Source organism: Scyliorhinus torazame, chromosome 5 (genome assembly GCF_047496885.1).
Source record: "Scyliorhinus torazame isolate Kashiwa2021f chromosome 5, sScyTor2.1, whole genome shotgun sequence".
Lineage (NCBI taxonomy): Eukaryota > Metazoa > Chordata > Chondrichthyes > Carcharhiniformes > Scyliorhinidae > Scyliorhinus > Scyliorhinus torazame.
In genome coordinates, this window is record NC_092711.1 from 79,714,652 (window position 1) to 79,737,913 (window position 23,262).

The window sequence follows — 23,262 nt, forward strand, 5'->3', positions numbered from 1 at the left end:
CCTGTCAGCTGATCTTTCCATTCCCTTTTCTCATGTGCTTGTCCCATTTCCTTTTGGAAACATCCCAGCGCTTTCCACAACTCCTTCCCTGGTAACAAGTTGCACATTCTAATCCAGTGAATGAAGAAATGTGTCTATATCTCCCTCTTGGACTTATTAGTAACTCTCTTGTATTTATGACCTAGTTTACAATAATAATAATCTTTATTATCACAAGTAGGCTTATGCAATGAAGTGACTGTGAAAAACCCCTAGTCACCACACTCCGGCACCTGTTCAGGTTCACAGAGGGAAAATTCACAATGTCCAATTCATCCAACAAACACATCTTTCAGGACTTGTGAGAGGAAACCCGAGCATTCGGAGGAAACCCACACCGACACGGGGAGAACATGCAGACTCCGCACAGTGACCCAAGCAGGAATTTAACCTGGGACCCTGGCGCTGTGAAGCAACAGTGCTTGTCAGCCTCCTCAGTGTTAAGCACGAAACCGACGAATCCCGCACCGTTTCTCAGTGCTAACCACTGTGCCGCCCATGTTTATTCCTGGCTCCCAGTTTGCGACTCCTTTACAATTGGCAGCATCCGCTCCACCTCTCCCCTGTCCAACTCACAGATCGTTTTAAAGCTTTGTATCAGGTCACTACTCAATTATTTGTTTTTTCAAGAAAATAAGGCCCAATCTGTTTAATTTTTACCCGATAGCTGTAATCTCTGTTTCCAAAAATCATTACGATGCATCCAGATTAGAAATTGAGGGGAGAAACCTTTTTTTGAGTTGGCACGTGCGCCTGTGTGGTCGCTTCTCTGCAGATCTGGTACCCTGAGAGCCCCGCCCCTCATTCACTGATTGGTTGGAGGACAAGCTGTTTCCGTTAGTCATTTTGCTACCCCCTATTGGTCAGGAGCTGCCGTCAATCATTGCCTGGGCATTGTGAGGTGTCAGGTGAGAGGTCAGTGTTAGCACTGGGACTGCGGCGCCGAGGACCCGGGTTCGATCCGTGTGGAGTTTGCATATTCTCCCCGTGTCTGCGTGGGTCTGACCCCCACAACCCAAAAAGATGTGCAAGGTAGGTGAATTGGCCATGTTAAATTGCCCCTTAATTGGAAAACATTGGGTACTCCAAAGTTATTTTTTTAAAGCGCAATAAAAATTGCCATTGATCTGAACAATCCTAAGTGCGCTAATAGCTACACTGACAATCAATTTAAGATAATCAGTCCAGCTCGTAACAGGACTCATTTTATTTTGCTAAAAGCGACATACTTTCATATGCAGGCACCAGTTCTCTGGAATATGATCAAGACTTGCAACTTTTTTTGAATTACTCGGAAGCTCAAGGAACCTGTAGTTTTCTGTTGATTTGTCAACATCAATGTTTCAGCCAATCAGAGTGCACTTGCAAACCAATCAGCCCTCTTGACTCCTGTTGTATTAATTGTGATCATTTGAAATTTGGCATTTTTCTGTTTGTCCTGATAAGTACAAAATGAAAAGCTTCAGCAACATTTCTCTTTTCAGCAATTTTAATTTCAGTGCTCATAAGTGACTTTAAGTTCTTTTAAGTTCCTTGAGAATTTACTTTGATAGTGGAGGTGTCACTGTGAAGAATGTGTAAGTCAGTAAGAATTGTCAGCAAGGATTAATCACCAGTTTCTAATTGGTGATGTTAATCAGTGGAATCTTAGCCATAGTATTGCTAGTTTAGCTCACTTAGCGAGACAGCTGGTCTGTAATGCAGAGCAAGGGCATCAGTCAAGGTTATTCATGAAGGCCTGCCTTCTCAACCTTGCTCCTTGCCAGAGGTGTGCCTCAGGTTAAATCACAACCAGTCAGCCTGTGGTCATTTGCTCAACTTTACCCAGAGACAGTGAATTGTAGAGTTTGCACTAAAGATCCATTTCGTGCTGAAGGAAAAGTTCATAAATTTATTATCAACAAGTTCCTGAATTAAAGCAAAAAAAATCACAGATGGTGCTCTTTAAATGGAACTTTGCAGCCCTGAAAATCAGTGACAGATCCAGAATATTAAACTCCAGCCAGTTATAGGGATTGTTAATGTCAGCAGAAACAAACCAAATATTGTCAGATTATCAATCCTGGATGTGCTTAACAGCAGAATCCAAACCATGCAGACAGTTGTGAACTCGCTGGTGTGTCAGCAGGTGGGATGACCGAGTGTATCCCTTCCCACACTCAGAGCAGGTGAACGGCCTTTCCCCGGTGTGAGTGCGCTTATGTAAATGCAGGCTGCCAGACTGAGTAAATCCCTTCCCACACTCGGAGCAAGTGAATGGTCTCTCTCCAGTGTGAGTGCGCTGATGTGCAGTGAGGATTGATAACTGCCTGAAACTCTTTCCACAGTATGTGCAAATGAATGGCTTCTCCTCTGTGTGAATTCGCTGGTGTGACTGGAGGCTGGATGAATTAGTGAATTCATTCCCACACATGGAGCAGGTGAATGGCCTCTCTCCAGTGTGAACCCGCTTGTGTGCACGGAGGTTGGATGAAGACCTGAACCTCTTTCCACAGGAAGTGCAGCTGAACGGCCTCTCCTCAGTATGAATTCTCTGGTGTGACAGCAGGTTGGATGACAGAGTGAAGCCCTTCCCACACACAGAACAGGTGAACGGCTTCACCCCTCTGTGAATTTGCTGGTGTGACCAAAGACCGGATGGACCAGCGAAATTCTTCCCACACAAGGAACAGGTGAACGACTTCCCCCCAGTGTGAACTCGTTGATGTGCATTGAGGTTGGATGAACATGAGAACCTCTTTCCACAGGTAAAGCAGCTGAACGGTCTCTCCTCTGTGTGAATACGCTGGTGTGACAGCAGGTAGGATGATGTTGTGAATCCCTTCCCACACTCGGAACAGATGAATGGCTTCTTCCCAGTGTGACTCTGTCGATGGTATTCCAGCAGGTATGGATAATTGAATCCTTTACCACAATCATCGCATTTCCATGGTTTCTCCATTTTGTTAGCCCCAATGTGACTGCGTCGATGAGTTTCCAGCCGAGATGGATAATTGAATCCCTTCCCACAGTCCCCACATTTCCACGGTTTCTCCATAGTGCTGGTATCCTTGTGTCTCTCCAATTTGTACAATCAGTTGAAGCTTCATTCACACACAGAGCTCATGTACGGTTTCTCCCCACTGTGAATGGTGATGTTTTTTCAGGCTGTGAGAGCTCTTTCCACAGTCAGTTCACTGAAACACTCTCACTCAATGTGTGAGTATCTCGGTGCTTTCCCAGTCACACTGATGATTGAAATTTTCATTCAAAGACAGAACAAACATTTCTCCTCCCACTGTAAATGACAACAGTATTTAGGTCCTGATGAATCAGGTGGCTGTGTCAGATCTTGATGTGAATTTCAGTCTGTAAATCCTCCTCTTCTAATACCCTGGAAAAGCAAAACTAATTCTGAACAGACAATTCTCGTTTCTCTGGAACATTTTTCCTTCTCTTGTTCCCCCCAAATCTGTCAATCCCCGTCCCACACACTCTCCCTCCTTCCTGGGCTGAAATGCAAACCCTTCTCACTATCTCCACCATTTCATGTCTCCACTCTCAGCACAGACAATGATTGTGAAGGGTTGCGGATCCACAAAGTCCAATTCCTCCCACCCGCTGACTCCACATCTTAGGCACAAACAAGGCCCGAGACATCAATCACACTGCGCATACTCCAAGCTCTTTGACGCTGCGCCTGCGCACTAATATTGAGCCCCGCAGCCGGACTGCGCATGCTCTCGCTCTCAATGCCCCGGAGGTGATTGACGGCAGCTCCGGACCAATAGGGAGAGCGGGCGGGAGTGGCCGGTCCTCCAACCAATCGGAGTGAATGAGGGATGCAACTAAAGCATGCGCACTGCAAGTAATGGCGATTAACAGGCACTTATCTGGCGAATCCGCACACGCGAAGAGAGAATATTGGTACGGAAGGTGAGAAGGATCGGAGATTTCTCAAACATGTGTAAACCGAAAGGCAAAAAAGCGGACAAACCGGGTCCATTTACCACGAACGGGGCCGCAGCGCCTCATGTCCAGCCTGCGTTAACGGTCACCATCTTTATTGGGGACAACATGCAGCAAGACGCATGCGCGATCGCCATCTTTCTTGGGGGCAATGTTTTGAATGACTGGGCGGAGCTTGTTACCCATTGTTCAGAATACAGACAACCTGTCCATCAAAGTGCATTACCCTTTGAGACCCAAGGTCTTATTTGTGAAGCAGAGAAAGAAAGAAAAATAAACAAATCCTGCCCTCCGGATCCACGACCTCACGGGACGCCCTGCCCTTTGTGTTTAAAGATCTGTTCAGTCACATGAATACCAGGGCAGACACCACAATCCAGAACAAAGAAAAGTACAGCACAGGGACAGGTCCTTCGGCACGCCAAGCCTGTGCCAGTCATGATGCCCTAACTTAAAAAAATGCTTCTGCCCTTACCTGGTTTAGTCGCTTATCCTGGGCGGGATTCTTCCAGAACCTGGGCCGGACCGAAGAATCCCCGCGACCGGGCCACGCACCCCCCCCCCCCCCACCAATGCCAGCACGCGATTCTTCGCAGAGCGGATAATCAGCGCCATTGGCGCCAGCGTGGTTGGCCAGCGCGGACAGCTCTACGCGGTCGGCCAGCGCGGACGGCTCTACGCGGTCGGCCTGCCGATTCTCAGCCCGGGATGGGCCGTAGTGAAAATACTGAATCCCACCAGTGCCGTCCACATCTGCTCTCAGCCGGTGGAACTCAGCGTGCAGGGAGGAGAGGAGCTAATTTCTTCCACGCCAGCCCCTGTATTCCTGTGCCATGTTGCGTCGGGACCGCCGTGTTGAAAGAGGCCACTGAGCATGTGCGGATCCCGCGGGGCACAGTTCGCACCAGGATCGGCAGCTGGAGCAGCGTGAACCACTCCAGCACTGGGCTGGCCACCTGTAGGGGCCAGAATTACTCCTGGCAGTGGCCCGTTCACGCCGCCGTAAAACACAACGGCGATTACGACGTCGTGGACACTCTGCCGCGGGATGGGAGAATCCCGCCCCATGTATCCATCCAGATGCCTCTTCATAAATTCATAACATACAGGAGCAGAATTAGGCCATTCGCCCATTATACGGGCTGGTTTAGCACAGGGCTAAATCGCTGGCTTTGAAAGCAGTCCAAGGCAGGCCAGCAGCACGGTTCAATTCCCGTACCAGCCTCCCCGAACAGGCGCCGGAATGTGGTGACTAGGGGCTTTTCACAGTAACTTCAATACTTGTGACAATAAGCGATTTTCATTTCATTTCATTTTCAATTAAAAATCTGTCTAACTCTTCCTTAAATTTACTCACTGTCCCTGCATCCACTGTCCACGGCACTCTGGAGTAGCAAATTCCACAGATTCACAACCCTTTAGAAGTAGTTTCTCCTCAAATCTGTTTGAAATTTGCTACCTCTTATTCTAAGATTATGACCTCTCGTTTTAGAATGCCCCACAAGAGGAACCATCTGCTCCACATCTACTTTATCCATATTTTTAGCATCTTGTACACCTCGATTTGATCTCCCCTCATTATTCTAAACTCTAGAGAGTATAGGCCTAAACTGTTCAATTTCTCCTCATACGACATCCCCCTCGTCTCTGGAATAAATCTTGTGAACCTCCTCTGAACTGCCTCCAATGCCACTACATCTTTCCTCAAATAAGGGGACCAAAATTATGCACAATACTCCAGGTGTGGTCATACCAATGTCTTGCATTGTTGCAACAACACTTCCTTACCTTTGGACTCAATTCCTTTTGCCATAAATGCCAACATTCCATTTGCTTTCCTTATTATCTGCTGCACCTACATGTTTATTTTCTGTGACTCATGCACAAGGACACCCAGATCTGTCTGCATTGGAGCACCCCAAAGTCTTTAACCATTTAGATAATAAGTTGCCTTTCCATTTTTTCGACCAAAATGCATGACCTCACACTTATCTATGTTAAACTCCATCTGCCACATTTTGGCCTATTCTCCTAACCTATCGATGTCCATATGTACGGTTCTTATTTCCTTATTAAAACTTACTGTCTCACCTATTTGGGCAGCATTGTAGCACAAGTGGATAGCACTGTGACTTCACAGCGCCAGGGTCCCAGGTTTGATTCCCTGCTGGGTCACTGTCTGTGCGGAGTCTGCGCGTTCTCCCTGTGTCTGCGTGGGTTTCCTCCGGGTGCTCCGGTTTTCTCCCACAGTCCAAAGATGTGCAGGTTAGGTGGATTGGCCATGATAAATTGCCCTTAGTGTCCAAAAAGGTTAGGAGGGGTTATTGGGTTACAGGGATAGCGTGGAAGTGAGGGCTTAATGTGGGTCGGTGCAGACTTGATGGACTGAATGGCCTCCTTCTGTACTGTATATTCTATGTTTGTGTCATCTGCAAATTTGGCTTGAGAACCTTCTATCCCTGTTTCCGAATTGTTAATATAGATTGTAAATAGTTGGGGCCCAAGGACCAAACTCAGTGACACCCCACTAGTTACATCTTGCCATCCAGAAAAAGACCCATTTATCCTGACTCTCTGTCTCCTGTCCATTAGCCAGTCTTCTATCTAAGCTAATAAATTACCCCAAATCCCATGTGATCTCTCCTTGTGGATTAACCTTCTGTGCAGCATCTTATCAAATGCCTTCCAGAAGTCCAGATTTACGACATCTACAAGATCTAAATATACAGATGCTTGTTACATCTTCGAAGATTGGATTGTCTCAGTCTTTGTGAGAAGAAACTCGATGAGCTCCTCGCAGTTGTTGGATTTGAGGATGTAGGAGATGGGGAGATGCGAGCTCTTCAAAAGGAGCTAACTTGTTTGAGATATTAGAAACACCAGACACACTGTATATTTCACTAAAACCTGGTTTATTTAACTTTTTTTCCACACTAGCAAGACCTGAGAATGGGATGGAGCTTATTAACATCAGCAGAAATGCAATCAAATGAACATGTGGAATCTGGGATGTGATTATCAGCAAAATCCAATCATTGTAGTTTATTGTGGACTTGCTGGTGTCTTAGCAGAGTGGATGACTGAGTGAAACTCTTCCCACACACACAGCAGGTGAACGGCCTCTCCCCGGTGTGAACCCGCTGGTGTGTCAGCAGGTGGGGTGAAGTAATGAATCCCTTTCCACATTTGGAGCAGGTGAACGGGCTCTCCCCTGTGTGGACCCGCTGGTGTGTCTGCAGGTGGGATGAATTAATGAAGCCCTTTCCACAATCGTAGCAAGTGAACGGCCTCTCCCCAGTGTGGGCACGCTGGTGTATCAGCAGGTTGGATGCGTTGATGAATCCCTTCCCACACTCGAAGCAGGTGAATGCCTTCACTCCAGTGTGGATTCGCTGGTGTGCAGTGAGATGACAGGCTTGCCTGAACCGAGTTCCGCAATGAGAGCACTTGAACGGTCTCTCGTCAGTGTGAACACATTGATGGCGCACCAGTTCCCATTGAACTTTTAAAGCACTTCCTGCAATCTGGACATTTAAAAGGTCTCTCATCAGTGTGAACTAGCTGGTGTGACTGCAGATCAGACGACTGAGTAAACCCCTTCCCACACTCAGAACAGGTGAATGGCCTCTCCCCAGTGTGAGTGTGCTGGTGTGTGAGCAGGTGGGATGACCGAGTGAACCGCTTCCCACATTGGGAGCAGGTGAATAGCCTCTCAATCGTGTGAACTTGCTGGTGTACAGTGAGGTGACATGCTTGTCTGAATCCAGCCCCACATGAACGCATGTGAACGGCCTCACGTCAGTGTGAACACTTTGATGGGTCATCAGGTTCCCAGAACTTTTAAAGCATTTACCACAGTCTGGGCATTTAAAATGTCTCTCATCAGTGTGAACTTGCTCATGTTTCAGCAGGGTGGATGACTGAGTGAATCCCTTCCCACACTGGGAGCAGGTAAATGGTTTTTCTCCAGTTTGATTGCGCCGATGAGTTTAAGGCTCTGATGGGTAATTAAATCCTTTCCCGCAATCCTCACATTTCCATGGCTTCTCCCTAGTGTGACTGAGTTTATGTTCCGACAGGCCAGATGCTTGGCTGCAACTTTGTCGATACTCCGAGTGAACAATACTTTTTCCTTCCCTGTTCAAATTCCGATATTCAGGTTGCGATAAATTGGGTGACTGTCAGATCCTGATGTGATGTTTGGTTTGAGTTGGACGACTTCAAATCCTCCCCTTCTAACACCCTGTGAAATTGATTTAAAACTAAAGAGAGTGAGAGAGAACCGACAAAAACACAAAGGCAGGTTGTGAAAAGGAACTGACTGAATCAACTCAGTTTAAAATTCTCAGTTCTGGGAAGGGACTTATGGACTCGAAACGTTAAGCGTGTTTTTCGTTTCACAGATGCTTAGTTTATCTAGAGTTTTCCATTCTTATTTCAATTCTCATTGTTCTTTTCAAATCACTCCATGACATTGTTGTTCCCTATTTCATAGAACATAAAACATACAGTGCAGAAGAAGACCATTTGGCCCATCGAGTCTGCACCGACCCACTTAAGCCCTCACTTCCACCCTATCCCCGTAACCCAATAACCCCTGAATTTCCTTCAAATTCCGCTCTTCTGATGTCCCATAAAAAAAGGAATATCCGTCAATCCAGGAATAAAAATTGAGAAGAGACAAACATTTCTCTTGGTTTATGTTTGCTCCCCTTCTAGTCCCCTGTAAAAGGCGTTTCCACAATCCATCATTGTCAGTCCAGGATAGAATTCCACAACATTCTCGCCACGCACGCGTACGGCTGCTCATTGCCCTGGTGAAAGATGGCGGGCGCGCATGCGCCGACCTTCCCCCTGGCCCACATAAAGATGGCGGCCATTAACTGGGGCCTTGCAGGGGAAAGGCGGCACCAAAATTACTTCCTAACTTGATGCAAAATCAGGACTGGGAGGGTCTTACTATGGGTTGAACGTTTCCACTGTGAAATTACAAAGCCTTCCCACCCACCTTCCCCCTCCATTACCTTCCCAAAACTTGCCATTTCTCATCATTTGCGGAGACCTCATCACTATCTCTCCGCAGCTGCAGCACAGCCCACTGCAGCACAGCTTCTGTGCATGCTCATTTCACAATTTCATACTGCGCCTGCGCGTCGGTTCTCTGGCGAGAATTGGATTGGATTTGTTTATTGTCACGTGTACCGAGGTACAGTGAAAAGTATTTTTCTGCGAGCAGCTCAATAGATCATTAAGGATAGAGCACATTCTGCACAGTGACGAATGCTGGGTTGTTTCTGATTGAATTTCGATTGAAACACCACACCAAGATATCCAATTTTTAGATCAATTGATATTTGAACCGAAGACCACAGTCCTTGAGCCATATTTTTTTACACAGTGTGGTAAATACAATAATAATAATCTTTAAAGTAGGCTTACATTAACATTTTAATGAAGTAACTGTGAAAAGGTCCGAGTCGACACATTCTGGCGCCTGTTCGAGTATATGAAGGCAGAATTCAGAATGTCCAAATTACCGAACAGCACATTTTTCAGGACTTGTGGGAGGAAACCGGAGCACCCGGAGGAAACCCACGCAGACACGGGGAGAACATACAAACTCCGCACAGACAGTGCCCAAGCCGGGAATTGAACCTTGGACCCTGGAGCTGTGTAGCAACAGTGAGAGAAACAAGTCTTAAGTTGAACCAGAAAGTTAAGGTTGAAAGAACATGACAAGTGTTTGAAGTGGCTACCAGGAAGCGTCATGAAAATATGTGGGTCTGGCACATATTTTGTTAAGATGTTTCATAGTGGAAAGATTAGGTTGGTACATATAAGTCATGTTTTACCTTCAGAGGTTCACGAAGAGAAGGAAGTTGGGAAGAATCAAATGAGTCTGATGAGTTGGATAGTTGGAATACGAGTAGGGTACCTATAGTTATAGTTACTCCGGTACTATATGGAACGTGCTGCCTGGGTAGGTGGTAGGAGCAGGTATGATAGCGGCATTTAAGGGGCATCCAGACAAATATATGAATAGGGTGGGAATGGAAGGATACAGACATCGTAAGTGCAAAAAGTTTTAGTTTAGGCAAGTACCATGGTCGGTGCAGACTTGGAGGGCCAAAGGGCCTGTTTTGTTCTTTGTTCTAGTTCTATCCCAGGTGTGATTAACAAAAGAAAGTTACATATGAACTCACTGGAGAGTCAGCAGTGGCGTGAACAAGGAGTTCCTTCCCCATACACATTTGAACCACGTCTTGCCAGTAAGAATGAACAGATTGTATTTTAAATCCTTGGAAATGTTGAAACTGGGGGCAGGTGGGAGAACTGAGGAAATCCCCATTCCTGGGACACACCTAACTACACACACGTGAAGTATCTGAATGGTCTCTCCAGGTGTAGCTCTGCTACTGTATCAGTAAATGGTATGACAATGTGAATCCCTTTCCACTCTCAATGGTGACGATAATTTAATGCTGTTACTTTACTAATCGGTTTCCTGCTCAAACATGACTTTTTGTCACGAGTTCCACATTCTTAACACTCATCAGTTAAACTAAACAAATTATTGCAGATGATTGATATCTGCAACCAAAAAAAAGAGAAACTGCTGGAATTTTCAGGCAGTCTGGTTTTATCTTGAAGCGTGAAACATCATTAACATTTCAAGACTGTGAACTTTCATTCAAACTGCATCGTGTCTGTGCACAACTCTGTCAAATGTTTTTCAATCCACTGAAGCTGTCAATAAAACCTGCCCTCCACTTCACTGGAAGTGCGAGGGACACAACGGCACAGAATTACAGAAATAAAATGGTCACTTCCTATGGGATTGCTGGTGGCTGACATCGAACAGGCTCCCAACAAGAATTATCTCAATCATACGATCAGGGAAGAGAAATTAGGGAACATTCCCTGAACCTCATTCACACCAAAATTAACTGTGAGGAAACACTGGAAAGGATAGATTTGATGTTTGTTAAAAACAGAGGAGGCTAAGGGGAGATTTAATTGACATTGATAACTCATGAGGGCTCGAGTTAGAGTGAATGGAAAGGAACAGAAAGATCTATAACCAGGGACATAGATTCAGAGTGAAATAAATCCTCACTTTTTTTTTAAATTTAGAGTATCCAATTCATTTTTTCCAATCAAGGGGCAATTTAGTGCGGCCAATCCACCAATCCTGCACATCTTTTGGGTCGTGGGGTAAAAACCTATGCAAACACGGGGAGAATGTGCAAACTCCACATGGACAGTGACCCAGAGCCGGGATTGAACCTCGGCGCCGTGAGGCAGCAGTGCTAACCCACTGCACCATCGTGCTGCCCAAATCCTCACATTTATATCGCTCTTTTCACCATCACCAGAATCCCAAAGTGCTTTTGAAGTTGATTCACTGTTTTAATATACGAAAAGCAGCAACTCCCACAAACAACATAACCATCTGATAATCTGTTGTGATGTTGATGGGGGGGGATACATATTGAACAAGATAGGGGATCTTGTTGTTTGCTGAAATAGTGACATGGGACTTTTACAGATAATGAGGCAGACATTGCCTCGGTTTAATATCTTATCCAAAAGCCAACAGCTCTGACAGTGCAGTATTCTGCTGGACTCTCAGCCTAGATTGTGGTGCTGATTCCTGCATTTGGAGTGAAATTCATAATGTTCTCACTTAGAGGTGAGAGTGTTATCAACTGAAACATTAAGTTAGTGGAATTGATGGAAGGATTAGAGAATTGTGGAGATATCTATTTCACCCAAAGGGTGGAGGGATCTGAAACCCACGGCCCAAGTTGACGGTTGAAGCAGAAAACCCACTGAAGTAAAGAAAAGCATCTGAAGTGTTATAATTTACGGAACAACTGTGCAAGAGCTAGACTGTGGGATGAGAATGGATTGCTTGTTTTCTGCCAAAATGGGCATGATGGACCAAATAGCCTCTTTCTGGGCAGTATATATCATTATGATCCCAGTAAGGACTGTCAATGTTTAAAGAGAAATTCAAACACAATGATTAACTGAAAGAAATAATACCACAGGATTCCACGGTTCAAAACAAATACACTTCACGTTGAAAGGAACAACAAAAGCAAATACTACTAATTGAACATTGTCTCAGATGAAATTTTATACTTTATATCGAAAAGCATAATCACAAAAACCTGAAATGAAAATTCTCAATGGAACCTCCTACTTTCTCTGATTACTTCCCCAGAAAGGTTTTGGCTAATTATTGGGCTGTGTAATTTTCTTTTACTTCCTGAGACCAAACCAAAGTGCCACAGCTCTCAGGAATTCACAGTGTTCCTGCTATGCTCTGACGTATGAGCTTTCTTGAGAATTTCCCACTGTGCTCCAGCGAATCAATCTTCCACCGCCTCATAAGCACCTCACAATTGTGAACACTCTAGCTCAAGTGTGGATCTCACTGTATCGTGACCCCACCTCAGAAATGTCTTTGAAGGGCAGCACGGTGGCACAGTGTTTAGCGCTGCTGTCTCACAGAATCAAGGTCCCAGGTTCGATCCCGTCCCTGGGTCACTGTCCGTTTGGAGTTGCACATTCTCCCCGGGTTTGCGTGGGTTTAGCCCCCACAACCCAAATGTGCACTGATACAGAGCAGCTCTGATGAAAGTTCACAGACCTGAAATGTAAACCATATGTATCTTTCCACAAACACTGCCAGATCTACTGTGTAGTTTTGCCATGTTCTGCTTCTACTTCAGATATCCAGCACCTGCAGGATTTTGCATTTCAGCAACCGAAGGCTGGTGGGAAATTGAAACTTGTAACATAAATTTTTTTTGCAGTCATACCAAAAATATACGATCTAAATATTTGATGCAGAAAAACAAAACACCTGTTCTTTTTACCTGCTAGCGAAGGAAATCTGCCACCTTTACCTGGTCTGGCTTAATAATAATAATCTTTATACATGTGACTCCAGATGCACAGCAATGTGGTTGACTCTTAACTGCCCCCCCAAGGGCAATTAGGAATTGGCAATAAATGCTGGCACAGCCGGCAACACCCATATCCCATGAACAAATAAGACCCGAGACAGTTCACATCTAATTGTGGGATTTTATTTTGCTGTTAATTACACACGACCCAGACTGGAGGGTTCGTGCACCTTTTTCTTGCAGTATTAATTGATTTATAATTGTGTATAGTATCTCTCGGGTTCCAAGCGTAATCGGATCACATAACCTTATATTCCATAGTGACACATCGCCCTCCAATGCCGGAAGAATTACCCAGCTTTCAGAGCGAATCAGAATGTGCCCTATCCCCCCTTGACAAGAGGTCTGCGCAGACGCAATTGCAGAAGGATATGGTACATGCGCACTGTGGGCTCCGGCAGCCGCATGCGCAGTGTGGGTGCTGCCGCTGCTGGGAGGAGATCATTTGGATTCCGCGATTCGAGAGAAACAGCCGCTTGTGGCCGGGTGATGGAGGTGGCGGAGTGGGTGCTGAGGCTTCATAAACACCCAGTGCAGGACTCAAAATCAAAATAAGAACTGATCGGTCCCGCGTTCGCACCAAACGGGGCCGCGGCAGCAGCTGCCGAAAGGCCCGAAACCATGTCCACCAAATTTAATCATGTGTCGCATGCGCATGCGCGGTTCTCCCTGTCCTGTCAGCAGGAGGATATAATGTGAATTTCTCTCCTGGACTGACAGGGATGGATTCTGCAAACTCCTTTTACAGGGGGTTGGGATGGATGGATTTACACACAGCAAACTCAAACCAAGAGAAATGTTTGCCTCTTCTCTATGTTTATATTTGGACTGACAGTGATTGATTGTGGAAACTCCTTTTACAGGGTGTTCACAGAGTAGAAAATAATCATAGACCACCTGCAGTGCAAAGAGACCATTCGGCACATCGAATATACACCAACCCTCTGAAAGAGCGCCCTACCTCGGCCCATTCCCCCACCTTATCCCCATAATGGGAGGATTTACACACAGCAAACTTGAACCATAACGTCTCTTCTCAATTTTTATTCCTGGACTGACAGTGATGACTTTTGCTTTACAGGACATTGGAAGGGCAGAATTTGAAGGTGGAAAAGTCAAACCAAATATCAGACCAAAATCTGACAGTCACTCCGTTCATCAGAACCTAAATGTAAGTGTGTCTTTCTTGGATAGTCAAGTCTAGAGGGAATAAAGGAATGTGTGTGAGCATCAGAAATATGAGACAGGACCAAGTTGGGTGATGTGAACGAGATAGAAACTCATTCTAGGCCGTGGCAGTGATATGTGGTCGGAAACCGAGCTGTGGTTTCTGAAGAGTCATCTTCCTCCACAGATGCTGCCAGACCTGGTGAGTTTATCCAGCATTTTCTGTTTGTATTTCAGATTTCCACAGTATTTACTTTTATTTCAGTGAAATATTTTTTCATGGTTGTGAATAGTCTGGTTCAGCCTCGCACTGTTGTCAGGGATGGGGATGGAGTCAATGCTCCGGGTGTGGAACTTGTAGCAGGGACTGAAGACCATGATTTCAAACTTCTAAACATTTCATTGGAGGAAATTTCTGTTCATCCAGTACAGGATGTCAGTCAGATCAGGACAGTGTACGACTTGGATTGGAACTTGGAGGTGGTGTGGTTCACATACACCTGCTTTCCTGATTCTTCTCCGTTGAAGGTGCAATGAAAATCGCTTATTGTCTCAAGTAGGATTCAAATTAAGTTCCTGTGAAAAGCCCCTAGTCGCCACATTCTGGTGCCTGTTGAGAGGCTGGTACAGGAATTGAACCGTGCTGCTGGCCTTGTTCTGCATTACAAGCCAGCTGTTTAGCCAACTGTGCTAAACCAGCCCCTACTGGGCTTGAGGGTCTGGGAGATTCTGTCAAAGCTTTGGCTGAGTTTTAGATACATACAGTCCATTACCTTCACCCATTCTGCTCCCAGCTCTCTCTCTCCTCCGAAAGAGGTCAGTGTTTTATCAATGCTCAGACCAGTTGACAGGTTCCCTCTCCTGAAGGACATTAATGAACCAATTGGGCTTTTATGACAGTCCAGTAGTTTTTATGGTCACGTTTTCCTAGTGTCGGCCCCTCAAATGACCAGATTTATTCAGCTCAATTTCACAAGCTGTTTTTGTGGGTTCTCTCTCACTCCCTATTTTCTGTTTTGAAACAATTTCACAGGATATGAGAACAGGAGGATTTTCAGTGGGGAAACTGAAACCATTCATCACATCAGGATCTGACAGACGCCCAATTGATCAGAACGTGAATTTGATTGGAATTTGAAGATGGAAGGAAAAAACACCGTTCACATTGTGGAGAAATCGTGGAAATGTGGAGACTGTGGGAAGGGATTCATTTACCCATCTGCACTGGAAACCCATCGACACTCTCACACTGGAGAGAGGCCGTTCATCTGCTCCGAGTGTGAAAAAGGATTCACTGATTCATCTACCCTGCTGACACACCAGCAAATTCACACTGACAAGACATCATTTAAATGTCCAGACTGCGGGAAGTGCTTCAAAAGTTCCAGGAATCTGATGCTGCATCAACGTGTTCACACTGACGAGAGACCATTCAGGTGCTCTCACTGTGGGACTGGGTTCAGGCGATCATCACAACTGACTGTACACCGGCGAATTCACACTGGGGAGAGGCCGTTCACCTGCTCCGAGTGTGGGAAGGGATTCACTCAGTCGTCGGATCTGCTGAGACACCAGCGGGTTCACACTGGGGAGAAACCATTTAAATGCCCAGTCTGCAGGAAGTGTTCTAAAAGTTCTGAGGATCTAATGTACCATCAGCGCGTTCACACTGACGAGAGACCGTTCAGCTGCTCTCACTGTGCGACTAGATTCAGGCAATCGTTTGAGCTCACAGCACACCAGCGAATTCACACTGGGGAGAGGCCATTCACCTGCTCCGATTGTGGAAAGAGATTCACTCAGTCATCCAACCTACTGAGACACCACCGAGTTCACAAGTAACGACAGTGATTGAATTTTGTTGTTACATCCAGGATTCAACAATGTTCATTGGGGTCTGTTTCTGCTGACGTTGTTAAACTCCAGCCCAGTTAACAGCCAAGTTACTATTCTAGATAAATGTTAAATAAATCCACTTTATGTTAAGCACACTGCATCGCATCTTTTTAATATCTCTAACTCACATTAATCCCTTTTGAAGGGCTCTCATTCTTCCCTGTTTCCCATTCTCACTTCCAACAACAAGTGTGAGGAGCTCATGGAGCTACAGAGACAATCCGATCAGCTGCCTCTGCTGCTTTCCTCCCTTCCACGAGCCCACTGGGGCCAGATTTTTGTTTCTGAGCTCTGAACTCACGCCTTTCTCCAGTCTCTCTGCCGTCTTCTCTCGTGCCCTCTCAGTGCTCCTGTTGTCCATGAGACCCACCTTCTGCTGTATTGACCCTATTCTCACTGAACGACTGATCACCCAACTTCCCCTTGTTAGCTGATTATGTCAACAGGTCTCTCTCTTCTGGTACTGTCCCTCTCACCTTTAAATCCACCGTCATCACCCATCTTAAAAAAGGGTCTATCCTCGGCCCCTCCTATTTCTCATCTACAAGCTGCCACTCGGTGACATAATCCAAAAACACCGTGTTAGTTTTCACATGTACACTGACAACACCCAGCTCTACCTCACCACCTTCCCTCTCCATTCCTCCACTGTTACTAAATGATCAAATTGCTTATCCCACATCCAGTACTGGATGAGCAGAAATTTTGATTAAAAATTGTGAAAGCCAAAGTCATTGTCTTCAGCTACCACTATAAATTCAGTTCCCTAACTGGGCAGTACGGTAGCATTGTGGCTAGCACAATTGCTTCACAGCTCCAGGGTCCAGGTTCGATTCCGGCTTGGGTCACGGTCTGTGCGGAGTCTGCACATCCTCCCCGTGTGTGCGTGGGTTTCCTCCGGGTTCTCCGGTTTCCTCCCACAGTCCAAAGATGTGCAGGTTAGGTGGATTGGCCATGATAAATTGCCCTTAGTGTCCAAAATTGACCTTAGTGTTGGGTGGGGTTACTGAGTTATGAGGCTAGGGTGGAGGTGTTGACCTTGGGTAGGGTGCTCTTTCCAAGAGCCGGTGCAGACTCGATGGGCCGAATGACCTCCTTCTGCACTGTAAATTCTATGAATTCTAACTACCGTGTCCATCCGCATGAGGTAATATTGGAATACATTTTCCTGTGTTTGTCAAGCCAGGAATCTTTATTTCGAAGCAAGAGAGACACACACACACAGCTATTCCGATAATCAATACATTTCTGAAGATTTTATTGGGTTCCAAGATAGTGATTTCTTACAGATCTTCCCACCTTCAAGAGGGAATATCCTTATTGACGTCTCACAATCTGATTTCTGATTAACCCAGCTATTTCTAAACTACAAGCTTCTTTTCCGAATTTCTTGTTACATTCCATAGATAATATTCTAAAGCTGCTGGAATGATCAGAATCAGCAACACAAACCCTTGAGCTGCCACCGTGAATACATATAAAATCTTTTCCAGTAAAATGTGATCATTATTGACTGAGATTTATTTTCCCCACCTGCACACCATCTCTCACAATTCTAAATTATTGGCATTGTAAACACATCTGGGTTTAACAAAGGTTCAGGCACAAACTTCAAAGATTCTCCAGCTCCCTGTTCACCTGCATCCACCTTGTGGATATTTTCTGAATCCAGATCCTAGATCTCTCTTCACTTTAATTTTACTATTTTACTCCCTCTGAATGATTTCAGTGAGTTTAATTCTGTCCCGATTGTTTTAAAGTCAGATTCTCTGCGCATGGTACGTCTATGTCTTGATAATTTAAAATGCTCTCTCATTCTATGTTAATTACTCCATGTTGTTCTGTAGTTGAATAGCTCAAAAAATTCTGGGACGTGTTCTCCTGTGAAGGGTCACCATGTGTTTCCACATGTAACATCACATCTGCACACACATCTGTATCCCAAAAGGATGTTCCATGTACCATCTGATACAGCGCACTCATGGATTTTCAAGTGATCTTATTAAAAGATGAAGGTCTCTTAAAAGATGAAGGAACCACTCCGTATGGTCCCAATGCTTTCAGGTCGTGACCAGACTGTCAGATTCCATTATTGTTAAGTTCTGAAGCAAGGCTACAATCATCTCCAAGTGAAAACTATCAATCACTTGTCTCATCTACACTTTCCTGACTTCCACTAGAATGTACGTGGAAATCCAGTTTGTCTATTCCGTTGAATTAGACCCACAGAATTATTCCAATTCCCAATCGCTGGTGTGATTTTATTTTCTTTGATTAAAAATGGGGCTTCCAGGGCGGCACGGTGGTGCAGTGCTTAGCACTGCTGCCTCATGCCGCCGAGGACCCGGGTTCGATCGCAGCCCCGGTCCACTGTCCGTGTGGAGTTTGCACATTCTCCCCGTGTCTGCATGGATCTTGCCCCCACAACCCAAAGATGTGCAGGGTAGGTGGATTGGCCACACTAAATTGCCCCTTAATTGGAAAAACACAATTGGGTACTCTAAATTAATTAAGAAAAAAGAAAATGGGCTTCCCATTCTGTCTGTTTCAGGAGAGTGCGGAAAACTTACTGTCCAATTAAACACTCACATCATTTGCGGGCAGCAGGGTAGCATTGTGGATAGCACAATTGCTTCACAGCTCCAGGGTCCCAGGTTCGATTCCGGCTTGGGTCACTGTCTGTGCGGAGTCTGCACATCCTCCCCGTGTGTGCGTGGGTTTCCTCCATCCTCCCCGTGTGTGCGTGGGTTTCCTCCGGGTGCTCGGGTTTCCTCCCACAGTCCAAAGATGTGCAGGTTAGGTGGATTGGCCATGCTAAATTGCTCTTAGAGTGTCCAAAATTGCCCTTAGTGTTGGGTGGGGTTACTGGGTTATGGGGATAGGGTGGTGGTGTGGACCTTGGGTAGGGTGCTCTGTCCAAGAGCTGATGCAGACTCGATGGGCCGAATGGCCTCCTTCTGCAGTGTAAATACTATGATTCAGTATTTTTAGATCCGAGACAGAGATACAGATCGGTTTGAGGGAAACTCTCATATCTCCCGTTTTCAGGCACTTTGTCTTGAACGATATCAAATGGGATGAAGCCAAATCTTTAAAAAACCTTTAAACTTTAGTTTAAATTCTCACCGCGTTGCTTGATTGTAAAAGGGTGAAGCAAACATTCACAAATGGGCACAATTGTCAACTTTACGTAACTTTATTTCCAGATTAAAGATGAACAAGACACCATTTTGATCTTTGTTTTTCCAATTATTTTGATATTTTTTCTCAGTCTTGCCAAGATGTTGTTTTCTTTCTTCAGGAGTCTTTCCCCATCGCTGTATTATAACTCAGGAAAAATCAAACTAAAAAAGTTAGCTTTCATGGCTAAACAAATGCTTCAACCTTCTTGGACCAAAAATAGTTAAAGAGGGTGGAGCTTCCCACAGCTTGTGAGCTCCGAAATATAACTTCAAGGCTGAAGTTTATCTTCAGAGATTGAAACGTTTTGGTGCCTTTTCCAATTGGACCAGTAAATTGTGATTCACACTGAAAGGTTTACTTTCACTCAGTAATTAGAACATTTCACTTTCTCAGCACTGACACTTTAGATCAAATCCCAATTGTTCTCTTCCCTTGTAGCTGGTGTGTGGAGAAGATCATGTTCACTGTAGATCTGTCAGCACAGAAACCGCACTGTGCTTCTGGATACACTCAGTCTGCAAGTAGATGAATCTTTAAACATGACCTGAGTGAAGGTCTTCCCAGTGATGCTGAGGAGATGTCCCTGAAGTTACTGCAATCTCCTCTGTCACTGCTGTTTTTGTAGATTTTGATGATATTTGTGTCACACGTTTCCTGTGAAATGGATCCTACCTCCCAACAGAGGAGGAGATTATGAAGGTGTGGCAGGCGATGGGAATTTCCGTGTTTGAGCAGTTCAGCTGGAATTCAAGCCTTTCTCGGTGCCTTTCTGCTTGCTCAGCAATCAATGGCTTTTTCCAGCTCAAGTGATGACATTTTGTCCAACTCAACCATGACAGAAGCTGCAGGAGAGTCAAACAGAGACAGGGAGATGTCCGTCTCACAGGGGTACAGCTCACAGTCATGTTCAACGCAGCAGGTAATCTGTTTAGATCCGTCAGTGAGAACTTCAGCATCTGCCGATTTCAGTTGGGCAATGTTGGTGAAGGAAGAACCAAGTGTCCTCTTAATCCCATCAAACACAGTAGGTTTCAGAGGCAATTCACATTTTGTGATGTCAGCTGATCCAGTGATTATTTCACACATTCTCCCTGGCTTTTACACAAATGTCTTTTGCTACTTTCACATGCTGCCCTGTTCTCGGTGTTGGGTTCATGTTGTACATCAGGTCGGCTTTGCTTTTTGCTTCAATGACAGATGTCATCTCTGCTGAGTGGCTCTCAAACCAGTCTTTGTTGTGGGTTCCACCTTTACCAAATGTTGCTGCTGCTGTGTCAGAAATGATTCAACTCAGCGACTTCCAAACCATCAATAACAATGTTAATGGACGTCAACAAGAATTGTCAGCAAGGATTAATCAGCACTTTCTAATTGGCGATGTGGAGAATTGGAACAAGGAGTAATTTCAATGGGGGAGGTGGGCAAATTCTGCCCATCAAAACCCCCAACATGCTAATTAAAATTCACCACTGGGGTGACAATTGAAAGTTAACTTTCTCCTGAATGTGGGGGAGACAGAATGTGTGAGAAACAGCTCCTCCAATCAGATTCAGTCTCTCCCAATCTGGCTGCTCCTCCAGTCTAGGCCTGGATGTGATTTACAGGAATGTCCACTCACTGCAGTTACTTGTGAACTCGCTGGTGTCTCAGCAGAGTGGACGACCGACCAAACCTCTTCCCACACACAGAACAGGTGAATGGCCTCTCCCCAGTGTGAACTTGCTGGTGTCTCTGAAGGGTACATGTCTGATTGAATCGCTTCCCACACACGGAGCACGAGAACGGCTTCTCCCCAGTGTGCGTGCGCTGGTGTACAGTGAGGTCAGATGATTGCTTGAACCCAGTCCCGCAGAGAGAGCACCTGAACGGTCTCTCGTCAATGTGAACACGTTGATGGCATATCAGTTCCCCAGAACTTTTATAGCCTTTCCCACAGTCTGGGCATCTGAAAGGTCTCTCGTCAGAGTGAACTCACTGGTGTCTCAGCAGGTGGGCTGAAATGGTGAATCCCTTCCCACACTCGGAGCAGATGAATGGTCTCTCCCCAGCGTGCATTCGCTGGTGTGTCAGCAGGTGGGATGAGGTAGTGAATCCCTTCCCACACTTGAGACAGGTGAACGGTTGCTCCTCAGTGTGAATTCGCCGATGAATTTCCAGCCTAACTGGATAATCAAAACCCTTCCCACAGTCTCCACATTTCCACAGTTTCTCCTCAGTGTGACGATGCTTGTGGTTCGACCGGCCGGATTGGCTGAAGTCTCGTCCACACACAGAACACGTGGACGGTTTCTCCTCACTGTGATCGGTGCTTTTTCCTTCCATGTTCAAAATCCGATCATATTCCGGTTGTGATAAATTAGGCGACTGTCAGATCCTGATGTGATGTTTGGTTTCAGTTTCCTGACAGAAAGTCCTCCCCTTCCAATACCCTGTGAAATTGAGTTAAAACAGAAATAAGGGAGTGAGAACTCACAAAAACACAAAGGCAGCTTGTGAAATTGAGCTGAACCTGGTCATTTGGTGGGTTCGAGGCAGTGGGCAGGGATACAGATTTTACATATCTACAATTGACCAGAACTTGGCAACACCTCCCAAACTCTCATCCTCCACCACCTCGATGGACTGGGATAGCAGGTTTATGTGAACATCTTCACCTCCAAATTCCTCTCCAGGTCACACACCATTCTGACTTGTCTGACATTCAGACTGGATGAACAGAACCTTCCTCCATTTAAATATGTAGAATGAAGTCTTTGTTTTCAATCCCCTTTATAAACTCCATTCCCTACCCACTGATTCCATCCCTCTTCAATCCCCACTACAAACTCCATTCCCTACCCACTGACTCCATCCCTCTTCAATCCCCTCTACAAACTCCCCTCTACAAACTCCATTTCCTACCCACTGACTCCATCCCACGGTAGCATTGTGGATAGCACAATTGCTTCACAACTCCAGGGTCCCAGGTTCGATTCCGGCTTGGGTCACTGTCTGTGCGGAGTCTGCACATCCCCGTGTGTGCGTGGGTTTCCTCCGAGTGCTCCGGGTTCTCCCAAAGATGTACAGGTTAGGTGGATTGGCCAGAATAATTGGCCTTAGTGTCCAAAATTGCCCTTAGTGTTGGGTGGGGTTACTGGGTTATGGGGATAGGGTGGAGCTGTTGACCTTTGGTTGGATGCGCTTTCCAAGAGCCGGTGCAGACTCGATGGGCTGAATGGCCTCCTTCTGCACTGTAAATTCTATGATAATCCCTCTTCAATCCCGTCTACAAACTCTATTCCCTACACACTGACTCCATCCCGATCCCTGGGAATTGTCTGAGGCTGAACCCTGGTTCACACCCAACAAAAAATGTTTCACCCCAAGCTGACTTTTCAACTATATATCCACAAGACTATTTTCACCTCAGTAACATTGGCCGACTCCATTTAATGCGATAGGACAGAAACCATGTTTAAACTGGACTTTTTGGGTGAAAAACGACCAATAAAACGGCTGACCCTCTGCCTATGAGTCAGCAGAACAAAAGGATTCACGTCTCCGATTCAGGTAATCTGAAGAGCTTCTATCAGACCATCCGTGAACTGCACTGTCCAACTGCAGAGGGAGCTACCGGAAGGCCATTTGACAAACTCTTGCTAACGGAGTCTGTGTCTTCCCAAACACCAAACCCTGAACAGATAGCACCTCTTTCTACCTATAATGTCAGGGAGGATATCAGCCTGGAACAGAAAGGCAATTGCCAGACACTTGAGATGTTTATACACATTGAACTGGATTCTCCACCATCCGCAGCGGGGTCCCTGATGCAGTGGAGAATCGTAAAATTGGTATTGGCGCCAGGCGTCGATCCAAACGCGATGCTCTGACACCCGCCCCCCGCTGGGATCAGGGTTCGAGCACACACCAACAAGAGGAGAAAATAATACAAATGGGTCTTAATGACCCATTAGGGTCAATGGCTGACACTCAGTCAGCAAGAAGATGGAATCTTGTAAACATGACCACAGTGAAGATCTTCCCAGTGATGTTAAGAAGTGAGATGTCCCTG

General features: G+C 45.7%; 1 protein-coding gene and 1 long non-coding RNA gene across 5 annotated transcripts; one reads left to right on the forward strand and one right to left on the reverse strand.

Annotated features, from left to right (window-relative positions):
- Positions 1–1,916: 1,916 nt before the first annotated feature.
- Positions 1,917–3,266, reverse strand: LOC140418568 (uncharacterized). Its single transcript, XM_072502090.1, has one exon. The coding sequence runs from the start codon at positions 3,074–3,076 to the stop codon at positions 2,096–2,098; it is 981 nt and encodes a 326-aa protein (XP_072358191.1). The 5' UTR covers positions 3,077–3,266; the 3' UTR covers positions 1,917–2,095.
- A 588-nt stretch (positions 3,267–3,854) lies between these two features.
- On the forward strand, positions 3,855–19,256 carry LOC140418578 (uncharacterized). 4 transcript variants are annotated; one of them, XR_011945146.1, is made up of 3 exons: positions 3,855–3,954; positions 14,047–14,136; positions 15,166–19,256. It is a non-coding gene; the product is annotated as an uncharacterized lncRNA (long non-coding RNA). The 4 variants fall into 4 exon arrangements; XR_011945143.1 differs by lacking the exon at positions 3,855–3,954 and adding an exon at positions 13,376–13,451; XR_011945144.1 differs by lacking the exon at positions 3,855–3,954 and adding an exon at positions 13,386–13,468.
- The last annotated feature ends 4,006 nt before the right edge of the window (positions 19,257–23,262 follow it).

Coding starts and splice junctions, on each gene's coding strand:
- LOC140418568 (XM_072502090.1), bottom strand. CDS start 3,076: ATGGAGAAACCGTGGAAATGTGGGGACTGTGGGAAGGGATTCAATTAT.